We start from the raw sequence: 16,291 nt of genomic DNA on the forward strand, positions 1-16,291 counted from the left end.
AAAAAAAAAAATTGGAATAGTTGTTCGCCAAGTCCCTTACTGTTGGTGTGGTTTACTCCTGTGCCTGTCTTTGCCCTGGCAGTTCAGATTTGGAGCTGACACCCCAAAGATCTCTCAGCAATACTCTCTTCCTTGATGCTGGCTGGGTTCTTACCTTGTCTTATCTTCATCTATTTGCATTTCCGTAAGCCTGCTTCCGACACCTCCTCAACTTTGTCCTAGCCTTTCCTTTATTTGTTTTGTTTGTTTGTTTTTGAGACAGGGCTCCTGGCTGTCCTGGAACTCTGTGTGTAGCCCTGGCTCTGCTGGGATTAAGGTGTGTGCCACTGCTGTCAGCCATGCCTTTTAAACTGCACAGTCATTGTGTAAACCACATATACGTAGGTAGGTTGATTAGTTCATTGATTTCCCGTGTGCCGGGTGACAAGCGTGTTAATATGAGTAATTGGGATTGGAATAAAATCACCTTGGCTAGATTACCAAGGTGTAGGCGGCATTATCTAGCATACTTGTTGAAACTGCTCCACCCTGTGAATTTATTGTTATGAGATAAATCATGGAAAGATATGAACGTGTTCATCTATGTGTGCCATAGAACTCAGGACAAGGTACATATGGGCAAGAGGAGGGTATTTGTACAACATTCAAGGACCTATAGTAAGTACCAGTGCTGGCTGCTCAGCCCAGGAACCTCCTGACCACACACAGTTTTGTGCTTCAGGGAAAATGCTTTGTTAGATGTGATGGCTAATGCCTGTGATCTCAGCCCATGGGATTGTCCCAAGTTTGAACTGAGCACGGGCTATACAGTGAATTTAGCAGTTAAGAGCACTTGTCCTTGCAGTGGACCAGAGTTTGATTCCCACACAGTGACCCACAAAGGTCTGTAGAGCTCCAGGTCTAGGGGATCCCACACCCTCTTCTCACCTCCTCAGGCAATGCATTTATACGATGCACATATGAACATGCAGGCAGACACTAATACAAGATAAAGAGAAAATAAAAATGAAAAAAGTCTTCCAATCTACAAAGTTATAAAGATCTTCCCTTGTTTTCTTCTAGAAGTTTTATAGGATCATAGTATAACAGCTGCCTCAGACCTGAAACTCCATCACAGGGATAAAGCAGCAGGAGGAATACAAATTCAAAACCCATCCCCCTCCTCACGGTGAATTCCAGAGGCAGGCCTCTAGAAGCGACCTGTCTCAAAAACAAAACAAAAGCAACAAATAAAAACAACGACAAAAGCCCCCAAGAGCCCCAAAAGTCAAACTGTGTTGGGGTTGGGAGGGGGTAGAGTGTATTTATTGACCACCTACTGTTTGTGAGGCCTTTGGATATAAACAAAACCTGACCAGCAGGAGCGCACAGACAGAGGAGACAACGGAAGAAATAAGTACATAATTAATTATTGGATTAAGGAAAGGGATCGAGAGCTGTGGTGGAAGGGGAAGGGAGTCTCAGGTCTGTTTTTTCCCAGCTTTTGCCTCCCTTACAGCGCCTTCCAGGTCAGGGGGCGCGTGCATGACATCATCGGTGGAGCTAGTCGGCAAGGTGGTTCTGGGGGCCGGAGGAGGCTGTGCATATCTCTTAGAGAGGGTCATTCCTGCAGCCAGCGACCTACGGACGCGTTCAAAGAGCCACTGTACTGTCAAACGGAGCCCCTTCCCTTTATTTGGAGCAGAGAGCGAAAGGAAAGGAAAGAGGCAAATGAATAAATAAATACATAACAAAAAGAGTTTCCTGAAGAGCTACAGCTCAGAGGGCTTCCGAAAGCGGGGATGCGGCTGCACTCTCTGTCCACACCCTGATCACGCGCTATTTTGCAAAGAGGTCACCCCGCTGGCTGGGAGCGCGCCCCACACTGGGACCCCAAGCAGCACCCGCTTTCTGAGCGCGAGCTTCGGGGAGCTGCACCTGCCGTGCACGGACGCCCCCTGGCGGGAGCCCCGGGCTACACTAGCCGAGCGCAGGGGAGGGGGCGGGGGCGCCGCGCACGCGCACGGGTCGGCGGCGCGCGCCGAGCGGGGGGCGCCGCGCGGTGCAGCCACGATGGAAGGGGGTGCGTACGGAGCGGGCAAAGCCGGGGGCGCCTTCGACCCCTACACCCTGGTGCGGCAGCCACACACCATCCTGCGCGTCGTGTCTTGGGTAAGGACTCAGCAAGGAGGGCTGGGGCGCCGGGCACCGACGCGACCTCACCTGGCCCGGGCGGCCCTGCTGACACAAGCGGATCACGGCCCCTGTCACCGAGGTCCTCAGCCCCATCGCCGAGACCTCCAGGCTGTCGCTGCTTTACATTTAGCGGCTAGGTTCTCGTGCGTCGGTGGGGACGGAGCCCAAGTTCAAGGCCGCTTATTGGGGGGCGCGGATCAGGGCGTGGATCTTTTTCTAGGGCGCACTGCTGCACCTGCCGCGCGCTTTCGGGGCGAGGACCTGGAACTAGATTTCGTTGCTCACTCTGTATGCTGCGGAGCTCTGAGTCTGGAGTCTGGATTTTTGGGTTCCGTCAAGACCGGCATCTGTTTTGCCGCGTGACCTTGGGCAGGGAACCACCCCAAAAAGATACGAGGGATTCAGTTCGGATCTGGGTGGGGAGCGTCACCTCTTATGTCATGCCTCAGTTTCTCGATTTATAGGGGTGGGAGGAGCCAGGCGCTTTTGGGCTCTGACATTTTATGAATCCGCAACTCTCCCATCCCTAGCAAACACCTGAGTGGATTCTAAATGTGGTCTGAAGAAAGGTTCCTTCGGCGCAATAGAGAGCAGAGAAGTCTGTCTGTTCGCAGTCTTTAGCCCACCTAGTCTGTGCAGATCCTCCAGTGCTGAGTGGGGCTCAGCTCAAACCTGGGGGGTGGGGCAGAAACATCTTGAAGGGGTGGCTCAGGAGGCCTTGCACCCCAGGGTGAGGAGGCCTGTAGGCTCTGGTGCCCTCTGGGTTTGGCTGGCTTCATGGAGGGTCTTGCCCCTGTAGATCTGGGGGTCCATTCCTGTTGTGCTAAGACCAGAAGAGCCTGCATTGGTGACACGGGTCACGGACTCCTGGGGGCTAATAACAGAAGTCAGCTGTGACCCGGGCTTGCAGAGGTGCCCTCCTTTCCTCGTTTCAGGGCCATTTCAGCGTGGAATGGCTTGAGATTTATTCTGGTCTTAGGGGGATCTTTTACGTTTCCTCCTTGTGGGGAGCCTTGTTTCTGTTACTCTTCATGGCCGTGCAGCCCAGCTATATCCGCGAGGGTTTGTGACACCGGATTTATTCATTCTTGGCCCTCTCCAGCTCTCAGAGGCCCCTGCAGGCCCTAGGTAAAGCGGGAGCCCTGGAGGCACCTGCCTGCTCAGGTGCGCTGTTTCCTCTGACCTCTCTGGAGCCCCTGGCCGTGAGGTTGGAAACACAAGCTTTGTGAGGGGGCGTGGGCGTTCCTTCTGCTTGGGTCATTTCTACCGGTGATGGCTTCATTTAGCAAAGCTTTATTGAGTCTGCCAGGCCCCGAGGGGAGGGAAGGGAGGGAGGGCAGCATGACTCAGGCTCAGCCCTGATGCTCAGGGAGCCCACAGTCCTACTAGGGAGGGAGCCAGGACCAGGGGTCTCCCTGCTGTGGCATGGATGTGCTTCGTGGAGGTGATGTCATGTTGGCTCTAGTGGGACACAGAGGACCTACACTTCACGTCGGGGTCAAAGGAGGACATGCCCAGCAGGAGGGAGAAAAATGAACTAGATCTAGCACCCACTCATGGATCTTGGGAAAGGCAGGCAAGCCTTGGAATTCAAGTCTTCCTGTCACCAGAGGACTGGGCTTCTGATGCAGAGGAGATGGCAACTCCTATAGTTTCCAGACTGGGAAGGATGTAATTGTGATGAAGTCCAGCCCCAGCCCCAAGCCCTTCCCGACCAGACCTTCCCGCCCTGCTCCCACACCTGGATCCCAGGTGTTCTATATTTTTAGCAATGGCGTTTAGAGGGGAAAAAAAGTTTTTAAAATCTAGATTAAAAAAAAGCTTTGGTCCTGGGGCAGTGGTGGCGCACACCTTTAATCCCAGCACTTGGAGACTGAGACTGAGGCAGGTGGATCTCCGAGATCAAGGAGTGATCAAGGAGCCTGGACTACAGAGTGAGTTCCAGGACAGGCAGGGCTACACAAAGAAACTGAGTCTCAAAAAGCCCCTCCCCACACACACAAGAAAGGCTTTGAGCAGTGGTGCATGCCTGTACTGTCTGTACTCAGGAGGTAGAGGAAGAAGGATCAGAGTTCAAGGCCAACCTAAGGTAGATAGCAACTTGCCAGCTTGGGCTACAGGAGACTGCCTGAAAGGAAGGTAAAGAGTTTTGCACCCCTACCGGATACTAAAGTATTACCTGCTCTTTTTTTTTTTTTTTTTTTTTAAGATTTATTTATTTATTATATGTAAGTACACTGTAGCTGTCTTCAGACACTCCAAAAGAGGGCGCCAGATCTTGTTACGGATGGTTGTGAGCCACCATGTGGTTGCTGGGATTTGAACTCTGGACCTTCGGAAGAGCAGTCGGTGCTCTTACCCACTGAGCCATCTCACCAGCCCGTATTACCTGCTCTTTATTGGACAGCAATGTGGGATACATAATGCCATTGAAGTACACACTTCAGGTGAAGAGGGGACTAGGGTTGTGGCCAGTGGTAGACCACCTGCCTAACAAGTGTAAGGCCCTGGTTCAGCTGGGGTAGGGTGCATTGGGGTGGGGTGGGGTGGGGTTGGGTGGGGTGAGAAAGAATGAAATAGAAGAAATGGTAAATTTCATGATGTGCCACGTTGTTTCTGTTCCATCTTTTTGAATAGTCTGTGCTGTATAGACATCTTCAACACATTCTAGAGCAGGCCCCCACGCCTTCTCTCCGCCCTCACATTTTTGCATCTACTGTGGGGTCTGGTAGCCCCATGGAGCTAAGAGAGCCAGGGCCTGGGTCTGGGGTGACTGATTTGTTCAGGTTTGCTCGAACCTTCCTGGTTTTAGCACTGATAGAGCCAGATTCCCAGGCTCCCATCCCCTTCAGTCCCATTCAAGCTGGGACTACTGATACCCAGGCCACTACCACAGGCGTGGTGTGTCCCAGCACGATGTACACATAGACGTGTGGGTTTGTAGAATTTGTACCAGGATGATCGTTTGTTGTTGATTTTCCAAAAGATGAGATGGCGGGGCTTCACTTAACCTGGACCCTGTGAACCTTGGGTCCCTGGAGCCCACTGACCCCAAATGGCACAGAAGCAGGGCTTCCCAGAACCCACTTGTCCCTTGACTCTTGGCTGTCACTCCTTCCCCCAGGCTGGGCAAGGCCAGACTGCACTTGATGAGGAAGGCAGAGCTGGGACTCCGTCCAGGGCAACTGCAAGCTGTTGCCACCATCTGTTTTCTTATTCCCTTTCCCCCTCCCCAATTCTTTTTTAAAAAGACAGGGTCGCCGGGTGTGGTGGCGTATGCCTTTAATCCCAGCACTCGGGAGGCAGAGGCAGGCAGATTTCTGAGTTCCAGGACAGCCAGGGCTACACAGAGAAACCCTGTCTCAAAAAACAAACAAAAAAAAAAGACAGGGTCTTATTATATAGCCCAGGCTGGCCCCAAACTTGATACATAGCTGAGGATGACCTTGAACTGATTGTCCTGCCTCCGCCTCCCTCTGGTGCTGGGATTCTAGGCTGTGCTACCACACCTGGCTTTATTCAGTAACGGAGGTGGAGCTCAGGATGTCACTCGTGCCAGGCAAGCCCACCATCAGCTACATCCTCAGCCTCCTTTAAATATTTAAAATTTTCATTTCATTTTTTAAAAATGTGTATGTGTCTATGTGTGCATATTTGTGCAGGGGACAGAGGAGGAAGAGATCATTTGAACCCTTGGAACTGGAGTTAGAGGCGTGAGCCTCCTAACCTGGGTGCTGGGAACTGAGTACCGGTCCTCTGGAAGAGCAGCAAGGACTCTTACAGGAGTCTCTCTGGCACCTTTTAACTTTTTGTTGTTGTTATTTTTTTTTTTTTTTGAGACAGGGTTTCTCTGTGTAGACCAGGCTGGTCTGGAACTCAGAGATCCATCTGCCTCTGCTTCTTTTGTGCTGGAATCAAAGGTACACCCAGATAATTGGCTTACTTTCTTTTTTTTCCTCTTTCTTTCTTTCTTTCTTTCTTTCTTTCTTTCTTTCTTTCTTTCTTTCTTCCTTTTTAAGATTCATGTAGGGGACTGGTGAGATGGCTCAGCGATTAAGAGCACCAATTGCTCTTCTGAAGGTCCTGAGTTCAAATCCCAGCAACCACATGGTGGTTCACAACTATCTATAATAGGATCCTATGCCCTTTTCTAGTGTGTCCGAAGACAGCTACAGTGTACTTACTGATAATAAATAAATAAATCTTAAAAAAAAAAAGGAGTGATGTATAGCCTAGGATGTCCTTGAACTTATGATCTTCTGGTCTCCCAAGTGCTAGGGTAATAGACGCACAGACCAGTTTTATCTCCTGACTTCATGTGGCAGCTAAAGCCAGCCGGAGGAGCTGGGACGGGTGAGCCAGTCCTCAGCCCCATGACTCAGAGGAACAAAGCTGAGCCTGGGGGGAGTAGAACAAAGGCCAGGGAGACTGTGAGGAGAAGCCAGGAGGGGAAGGGAGAGGCTGATAACAGGGGAGTTGGAGAAGCCAGGCTTGGAAGCTAGACCTGAAAAACCTGCTTCCTGGTGGGAGAGAAAGCATGCAGGGTATAGAGCAAGCCTTGTGACAGCCTCCTTCAGCCTTGCTTGGCTGTGTGACAGAGCAAGATATTCTGCAAGCCTCAGTTTCCCCATTCATTAAGTAAGGGAAGGGCAATGTCTTAGATTCTATATGTATAAGTGTTTTGCCTATATGTACGTTATACACCACTTGTATGCCTGGTGTCTGTGGAACTCAGGATACAACATCAGATCCTCTGAAACTGGAGTTGTGGATGGTCGTGAGCCACTATGTAGGTGCTGGGAATCAAACCTGGGTCCTCTGCAAGAACAACCGCTAGCTGCTCAACCATCTCTCCAACCCCACCTTATGCCCATCCTTAAAGAAGCAATGGCAAAAGGCTGGGGAGATGGCTCTGCCAGTTAAGTGCTTGCTCTGCAGGCCTAAGGACCTGGCTTTGGATCCCTAGCGCTGTTGTACAAGGCAGATGTAATAGCGTGTGTCTGTAACCCCAGCACTGGGTGGGGGCTTACACAGGCAGGTCGCTGGAGCTCTGCTAGCCTAGCCAAATCAGTGACTTGCGGGCTCAGTGAGGGACCCTGCCTTAAAGAATAAGGAGGAGAGCAGCAAGAGCCGAGGACACCCTACGCTGACCTCTGACCTCCGCGTGCATGTATGCTCACAAGCACTGCAGTGGAGGGAGGCTCGTTGGCACACACGAGTGAGCTGGAGCTCGGCAGGGAAGTCATACCCTCATGTTGCTGGGGGAGCCTTCTTTTCCAGGCATGGAGTTTGGCTCATCTTCTCTGTTGAGGAGGCAGGTGCCGGTGAAATGAATTGTGGGAAGAGGTACTTTGGCTGGTACAGCCCCAGGCTGTCAGCCCAAGCTGGGACCATGAAGGCGATCTTGACAAGCCAGATTTCTCAAGTAACCTGCAATTACAGAGCAGCATGTGGACATGGCCTGTGCCCTGGGTCTTCAGCCTCTGCCTCACTCCTGAAGTCCTTGTTGTGTAAATTGAACTGTAGCCAGGTCTGTCCCCTAACCCTGTACCCTGAAGCTATTCAGCGAAGGCCAAGGGCTGTTTTCTTTTTCCCACTTTCCCTTTGTCAGGCCTGAGGTGGGCAGGCTCAGGGTCCTATCTCTCAAGCACTTCTAGGCCGTTCTCCAGCTTGGACTGCGCAGCAGCCCTGGTACCTCCCTTCCCTTCTGACGAACCAGTTCTGGGGTGACGATCCCCCCCCATATACCTATCTCACATACCTTCCCTGGTCTGCAGGTCCTCAGTCTTGGTCCCTGTGCCAACTTCTGATTTCACAGCGTGGCTCCCCTTCCTCTATAGTCTCTTCCTTATCTGACACAGCCAGGGCTACCATCCACACCCCGGGCTATGTGTGTGCACCCTCATCCATGCCCAGTTCTCCTCAGCCCTCTTTGTCTGTCTTATGACCCTGTACCTGGACCTCTGAACCACACCTTGGGTCCCTGCTCTGGCACACCTGCTGTAGCTGAGGTAAATCCAGTCCTACTCCCCAACTGACAGCTGCACGCTGCCCCTTGTGGGCCAGCTCCCTACTTGGTGGCCCAGGCTCCTCTCACATGCTCAAGTTCCTGTGTCTGCATCTGGTGTTTCACTCCTTCGCCTTCTTCCCATCCCCCACTCCACCCTCCACCCCTGCCCCAGGTTCCCCTCTCTGCTCTTAGCCCTTTCCCCTCTTCACCATAGGAAGCCGCTCCCTCCCCATTTCCCTGGTCCCTTGTAGGGCGGAGTGTGCTCAGTCTAGTACAGCACTCAGCAGGCTCCCTTGCTCCTACCTCACTTCTCCCTCTGGTCAGGTTCATCCATTGACCTTCACGTTGCCAAGTCCAGTGGCTGATTGTTATAAATGGATCTCCACGGTGCCTGGCTGGCAGTGTGGGCCTCTGCATGCATGCCCTTACAGTAAATTCAGAGGCATAGGATGTGGAGACTCTGTCCTCTCATTTAACCTATACCCTGAGTGTGTTCTGCATACCTGCTCCAGGCAATGAAGGCATTCACACTAATGAGGGAAATATGATCCAGGATCCAGTAAAAATAATGGTGATGGTAAGTGAAGAGACAGCCAGAGGTGTGTACCCTGACTTAGCAGGATAAGGACCAGCCAGGCAGAAGGAGCTGATGCAAGGAGGCAGGGAATCTACCAGACGCCCCAGCCCTGGGTGATGGCTGGTTTCTCGGGAGGGCTCCACACTGTGGGTATGTGATGTGGGACTTCTACTCTGCCCCTTTGTTTTACCAGAACTGTCACCTCCCCTGTGAAGCCCTCCTGGGTTCCCCAGCTTGCTCCTGATTCCTCACTGCCCTTGTAGATGGCCAGATAACTGAGAGTTGGCAAAGCTGCAACCTCTTGCATTTTTGTCTCCAAGAGGGAGCCGGGGCTAGGAAAAAGGCGGTATCAGGCTTAGGTGCCAGCATCATCTGAACAAGGAGAGAGGCAGCAGCTGAGGGGAGAACTCTGTCCATCTCTGAGGTGGATTCACCAATGCCCACCTGCCTCGCTGGGTGGGCTGGGTACTTAGATCCAGCTGTAATAGGCTCGGACACTTGGACACGTCTTCAGGTGGTAACTGCACCTTGCTTTCTTCTTTCAAAAGGGGCAGAGGTGGCACCACTGATTGAGGGGCGCTGGCCAGTCAAGGCAGTCCTCTGGGTTCTCCTTCCTGGTGAGGCTTGGGGGGGGGGCATGTTTGCATGGCCTCAGGAAGGGAAGTTTGTAGCATCTCGGCACCCAAGGAGACCTAGTCTCTGTGCCTGCCCAACCAGCCACCCTCCCCACACCCCCAAACCATGTGAGGGCAGTCTGTGGGAAGATTATCACATAATCCCCAATGGCCACATCCAAGGCTACAGGAAGAAGAGGCCCAGGCTCTCCAGGCAGATGAGCCGCTGCTTGAAGCTGTCACGCGTCCCTGAGCTGTCTTCTCTGCTTCCCTCACATGATCTTGTCGGCTGTGGACCTGTCTGTAGTAGGGCCCTTGGCAGCCTGACTCATCTCAGTATGGTTTCCTGTCGGGACCCTGGAGGCAGGATAGGGGCTAGGGGGGAGCCTACTTCAGGCCAGATGCTGATCTCAGCCAGGTCCAGCTCATAATAGGTTTAGAGAGGGGGCACTTCCATGGGGTGTGTGCAAGGTATTCCGGGCTAGGGATGCTGAGAAGTTCTTTCCTTGAACTCTGCACTGCCTGTGCCTGTCAGACTGGCTCCTGCTCCCCTCCAGGTTTCTCCTGACCTTCCTGCTGGGTCTGGGGAGCCTGAACCCCACAGTTGAGCTATAGGGAACAACTTATGTAACTGTGTTATGGGGGATGCTGATTGGAAGCTGTCCTGGATCTGAAAGTCCTGTCTGGAGGGCTTCCTGTGGCCACGTGGTTCCTGCGGCTGCTTGGATGCAGCAGAGCCAGCCTCCCTGGGAAGATCTGGGGGAAAGATCAGTATCCTGGACCAAGGGACAGCCAAGGGCAAAGGCCTTGAGGTTCCATTGCTTTGGGAGGTTGAGCTTGCTAAGGAGCCAGAGAAGAGGGGAGGGGCTATGGTGATTTCACTTCGGGGGGGGGGGGTAACTGAGTGCCAGTTCAGTAGGGGACTCACTAACATGTCCTTGGTTTAAAGAGGGTGGCTGTTGTGACTGCTCCCATTGCCTGAAGATTGGCGGAGGTGGCCTGGATCCAAGGTGGTAGCATGAAGTGTTACAGAGTTATGTAGAGAAGCTGAAGTGAGAGGCCAGATGGCCATATTGGGGGTGAGGTCCAGCCCAGGTTTGAGATCTGGTAGGTAGATGGGACCCTTTGTGTGTGTGTGTGTGTGTGTGTGTGTGTGTGTCTACAGCTAATTTGGATAAGCCTGGCATTTATCTAAATTCCTTTCCAGACTAGTGTGGTGGCACTACACCAGGAGGTTGAGTCAGGGGGCTGTCGTGAGTTCAAGGCAGACTGGGGTACATAAGCAAGCACCAGACTTACCTAAGACCCAGTTGCAAAAAGAAGGTGCTTGAGCCGGGCGTGGTGGTGCACACCTTTCCAGCACTCGGGAGGCAGAGGCAGGCGGATTTCTGAGATCGAGGCCAGCCTGGCCTACAGAGTGAGATCCAGGACAGCCAGGGCTACACAGAGAAACCCTGTCTCAACAAAACAAAACAAAACAAAACAAAACAAAACAAAACAAAAGTACTTGCTGCTCACCAAGTTCAGTTCCCAGCACCCACTTTGTTAGGCGGCTCACTACACCTGCCTCTAGCTCCAGTTCCAGGGATCTGACGTCATCTCTAAACCCCCTTGGGCACCTGCACACACATGGCATACCCAGGGCTTCTGGAGTGGCTGTCCTGAGCTGGCTGAGGGATGGGACTGGGAGGGGAGCTGCTCTTAGAGCTCTGGAGCTGGCCCCAGCCCAGAACTCCTGGCTCTGTCTTCCTTGTACACTGATCATTTGGTCCGTTAGAAGACGGGCGGGCAGATTGCATGGGGGCGGTCCTGGTTCCCTGGAACTGAGGTCTGGGATCTGCCCCCCTTTGGAAGCAGTTTGCTAGGACTTGGAGTGCTATGGAAGGGCAGGCTGGGGCCATGCTTTGTTGCTTTGTTGGGATGATGTATGGGTGAGTTAATGGTCAAGTCTGTGGGGTACTTCTGTTGGCTTCGGCTTCCCAGGGCTGCAGGCTGGTACAGGGTTTCATGGGAGACAAACCTTAAACATCCTAGCTTGTGAGATCAGGGTAGGGAGAACCACCAAGAAGGAGGTGTCCACAAGATTGTTGGGGGTCACTCACCACATCCTAACAGAGAAGGCATTGCCTCGATCCTGTTACATGGAAAAAAGGGAAGGAAACTACATTCTAAAGGGGGAGCAGCGTGTGTGCAGAATTTTCCAGCACCCTGCGGCTGTGCTATCCCTCCCCTCCCCATAGCTGACCAGGGTACAGGGGTCCCGGAGGCTCAGGACTTCCGGAATGTCTGATTCTCTCTGCACCTCTGAATTTAGCAGCCCAGAATCCTGGAATTCTTCTCCAATCTGATCTTTCCTCTGGCTCGCTTCTGAGTTGGCCGTGGGTCTACACCAAGCACCATCTGGTCTGGGCTCTGTTTCTAAAGACAGGATGGATGAATTCAGAATCGGGTGGAAACCATGGCGGAGGCTGTTCAGCTGGGCTTTTCCCTTCTGTTTTATTATTGTGTTTATTTAGGGGTGCCTGCCACAGCACACAGCTGTCAGAGGATAGCTTTCGGTTTTCCCCTTCTACCCCGTGTGGAACCTGGGACAGAACTCAGGATGCCAGGCTTTGGTAACAAGCACCTCTACCTGCTGAGCCCTCCCCAGCCCTCCCCACCATTTTCTTAAGCTAGCGTGGAGAAGGAGATTCCTCTTGAGCCCGCTGCCCTCAGGTGGCCCCCTTGGGTCGTGTCCTGCTGTCTGGGTGCTCTGCTGTGTCTGTGAGACCGTTTTTCTTTTCCCCACAGCCCAGCCAACAACCGCAATGTATTTTTCCCCAGTGTCCTGGCCACTGCTGGATCCATATAGAGTTTCCTTCTGGTTTAGTTTCCGGTTCTCTGGTATCTGCTTTCGCTACTCCATATGTTGCCTGCAGTCTCTGCAGATCTGGCCTTAAGGAGCTACCCAGGGAGGCTGCCTGGCACAGGGCACCAGCTTTGGATTCAGAGAGCCTGGCATACCCGTGCTGGCTCCCCCTCAGCCTCCCAGTCCCAATCCTCAGACGGGAGTGAGTGTGTTTGGTGGGTCAGCACACATCAGTTCACACCGTGGGCCCTTCCTCTCTCCACATCTATGAGAGGCTGAGCACCTGAGGCCCTGTCCCCTGCTCTAGGGGGTTCCCACTTGGGTAAGAAACTAGATCATTGCTGCCAGCGAGAAGTCCTGTAGGGGGCTTTGGAAACCTCCAGAGACTGGTTGTAGGTCCTTGGAGACAGTTTGTCTATCTGTCGGCTCCTGTCCCTTGCAGGGGTATGGTGCTTTCAGGTGCACACCTCTCTCCCTGATGATCAAGTCTGCACTCTGGTTCTATATTCTTTGCTGTATGGGATCTGGGCAAATTCTGCAGGCCACACCTCTGCTGCAGTCTGAACTCCCTGGCTCTGTTCAGCCTTGACACTGCAGGGACTTGCAGCTGTCCGGCCCCATTCTTTGCAAACACAGGTTAGGTCAGGTTGCTTACTGAACCTCTTCTGAGTCTGCATTGATTCCTGGAACCACCCTGACCTTAGAGGCCAGGGGCCCAGCCTTTGCTTGTCTTGGTGACCTTAATTCCCAGATGTCTTTGGGCTCCGCATCTGCTTCCTTCATCTCCTGCCACACACTGAACTCATTTGCACCCTAGGGCCGTTTTTCAGATATCTGATGGGTTTAGGGACCTGACTGCAGCCTGGCTAAGTGGTCACTTCTTCAGAGGTCCCCCCTGTCCACCCAGTCTGTCTTCTCTTATACTATTTAGTGCTTCTTCCCGGTGCACTTCAGAACTTTGGTACATATCTGTCTCCTTCAGTGTGAACAGGGACCTTGCCTGCCTTGTGATTGTGGTGAAGATATACATATGAAGTGCTCAGGAGTTGCTGTTAAATGAATAAAATACTGACCTCTAGAAAGACACCTCCAATGCAGTGCGGATCTGTGTTTGTGACAAGGTCACACCCCTGAGGTTTGTGTGCTCTTCCTGCACCTGTCACGGAGTTTGAAGTGTGACCTGTACTAGGAACAGTCTCCAAGGAAGAAGGCCTGGAAAGAGGCCTAGGACAGGGAAAGGAAGGGAGGAAGCTCATAGCTGAAGGAGAGCAGAGCCCCCAGAGTGAATGGGGCGGCCTCTATACCTAGAAACTCAGGATGTATCCAGATTGTAGAGAGAGGAACCCCAAACGTGACCTTCCATCTGTAGGGTGGTGACACATTAGAGGTAACGGGACCGGTGAGAAGAGTTCTGTGACTCAGAGCCAGGTTTTGTCACCCAGCTTGTTCAGACTCCTGTGCTTACTGTGCCCGAAGACAATGGCCACCCTACAGTCCATCAGCCTGTGTTGATGGCTTCAGCTATTCCCACACCTCCACTGCATCCTTGGTCCACAGCAGCCTCTCTGCTTCCATTCCTCTGCCTGGATTATGTGTGCCTCAGATCCCTGCAGAGCCGGCTTCTTATTAGCCCATCTCAAAGGGCCTGACCTTAGGATCCTCCCCTGACCATCTTGACCTTCCTGCTGTCAGCCTAAGCATCCATTCCCCTTATGCATCAATCCAACATCTCTCTGAGGCTCACTTGGGTCGTCCCCACCTGGGCCTGGCAGGCACACATTCATTCCTCAAAGTACATTGGAAGCCCTGGGCTGTTTTGTTCCCCTTGAGTGTGGGTCCAGACAGGTGAAACTGCATAGCTAAAGACCCAACGCCCTGCAGGGGTTCTCAGACCAGACTTGTACCCCACAGGGTCACTCCCCACAGGAAGGTCTTACTGCACTCAATGCCCATTTCTACAAGGTTGCAGGCACCAAGAAGCCCACAGCCTGGGTGAGTGCCTGACCAGAGCTGGAGCCTGCCACCGCCGCTGTGGAGCCACAGGCTTCCCATTTCTGTCCTTCTGAGAGTGTTATGATCTTGTACCTCACCCTCCTGGGGATGCATGTCTCCAGCACATTTTTCCTGGCCTCTCCAAGGACTCCCTGCTTGGCTTACCCTAGAGACCCAATCTTGATGGTTCCTCTTCAGCTTTCCCCAAGGCGCAGGTTTCTGCCCGCCTGCTTCCCCTCCCAGCTCCTTCTCCCAGCCTTGGAGGCCATTTTCCTTGCTTTTTGAGAAGTGGGGCCCACTTTTGTGTTAGTACCTGCAGCAGTGCTATTTTCTGGCCACAGGAAGCATGCACCTCCTAGGCAGCGTTGCTCAAAAGAGTACTCTGGCCTGGCTCCTCCTTGCCTGTAGCCTCCAGGGAAGGGAAGCAATCTGAAAGGAACTTTCTCTTACTCCCTGCTCTGGGGTGCAAACCTCATGTGGAGAAGCTGGTATTGTTTTGTTTTGAAGTACCAGGATGGTTAGCACCTGACCTACCAATGAACTACCTCCCCTGTGTGTATGTGCGTGCGCCTGTGCGCGCACGAGTGTGCCACCGTGCACAGGTGGAAGTCAAAGACAATTTTGCGGAGCTGTTTCTCTCCTTTGACCTTTATGTGGGTCCTGAGAGTCGAACTCAGGTCGCCAAGCTTGTGCTGCAAGCGCTTTTATCCCCCGGGCCATCTCACCAGAAGATGCTTTTTCTAGAAGAACATTCATTGTCCAGTACACAACAAACCTCAGATTTGATTGTAGCAGGCTTTTCCTTTTAAAAAAAAAAAATTTATTTATTATTATATGTGAGTACACTGTAGCTGTCTTCAGACACCCCAAAAGAGGGAGTCAGATCTCATAATGGATGGTTGTGAGCCACCATGTGGTTGCTGGGATTTGAACTCAGGACCTTCGGAAGAGCAGTCGGTGCTTTCTTAACCACTGAGCCAACTCTCCAGCCCATAGCAGGTCTTTCTGAAATCTATCTAGTCAAAAGGCTTCCATTCTTTGTGGCATCAGGTGACATAGAGGACCTGGCCATTTGCTGTTAGACACCTTGGGTTGTTGCACCTGCCAGATGTAGATGGCAGTGTGCAGAGACTGGTAGCACTTGGTCTAGGCTGCTGCCCCTCAGCGCCTGCCCTGCCTGCCTGGGGTGTGGGTAGCTCTGGAGCCCCTGACTTAGTCTTTGAAACCCTATTGTAGGCCACTCCCCTCCTGTTCCCCTGAGCACCAGTGTTGCTTAGCCATCATATTGATGCTACAAGGTACAGCAAGGCTACCTGCTAGCCTTTCTCTCTCTCTCTCTCTCTCTCTCTCTCTCTCTCACCACCTGGTCCCCTGCTCCGTTACTTCAGGCCCTCCTCTGGAGGCTGGTTACCTTGTGAGTCTCAGTTTTCCTTTTCTGTCAGTGAGCCAGTCTAAATTACCTGCTGGGTTTCATGAGCCAGTGAGCCCGAATATCCTGTATGGACAGGTCTGTGGTGTCCTGTGGCTCACCAAAAACCTAGCCCCTTCCTTCCTTCTTTCCTTCCTTCCTTCCTTCCTTCCTTCCTTCCTTCCTTCCTCCCTCCCTCCCTCCCTCCCTCTCGCCCTTCCCTCCTTTCTTCCTAAATCAAGATAGGATCTCACTATGTAGGCCTGAGTATCTTGGAGCTTGCTGTTTAGACCGGGCTGGCCTCGCATTTCCAAAGATCTCCTTCCCTGCCCATCAGGCGACCCCCCTCATCCCCTGCCTTCTGCTCTGCTCTGCCACTGTTTTGCCTGTGGTAAAAGCAGCCAGTAGAAGAAATCACATCAAGTATGTGGCATGGTGGCACAAGCCTTTAATCAGCACTCGAGGCAGAGGCAAGTGGGTCTCAAAGTTCAAGGCCAGTCTGGTTCTACATAGTGAGCTAGACCTGTCAGAAGGAAAGGAGGAAAGGAGAAAGAAAAACAAAACAAAACAAAACACATAATATGTGACCTTGTGTCTAGGTTGGGCACCAGAGATAAGACTCAGGATGTCTTGTGTGCTCAGCACATCTCTGCCTCTGCCCTCCCTC

General features: G+C 52.5%; 1 protein-coding gene across 2 annotated transcripts in view; it reads left to right on the forward strand.

The window, feature by feature from the left end:
* The first annotated feature begins 1,997 nt into the window (after positions 1 to 1,997).
* Syngr1 (synaptogyrin 1) overlaps positions 1,998 to 16,291 on the forward strand; it is a 25,437-nt gene continuing 11,143 nt past the window's right edge. For both annotated transcript variants that reach the window (XM_021182962.2, XM_021182963.2), the window contains exon 1: positions 1,998 to 2,151. In XM_021182962.2, the coding sequence (XP_021038621.1) occupies positions 2,053 to 2,151 (99 nt within the window). In that variant the 5' untranslated portion in view covers positions 1,998 to 2,052. The remainder of the gene's footprint in view (positions 2,152 to 16,291) is intronic.

The sequence above is a fragment of the Mus caroli genome, chromosome 15, assembly GCF_900094665.2.
Source record: "Mus caroli chromosome 15, CAROLI_EIJ_v1.1, whole genome shotgun sequence".
Classification (NCBI taxonomy): domain Eukaryota; kingdom Metazoa; phylum Chordata; class Mammalia; order Rodentia; family Muridae; genus Mus; species Mus caroli.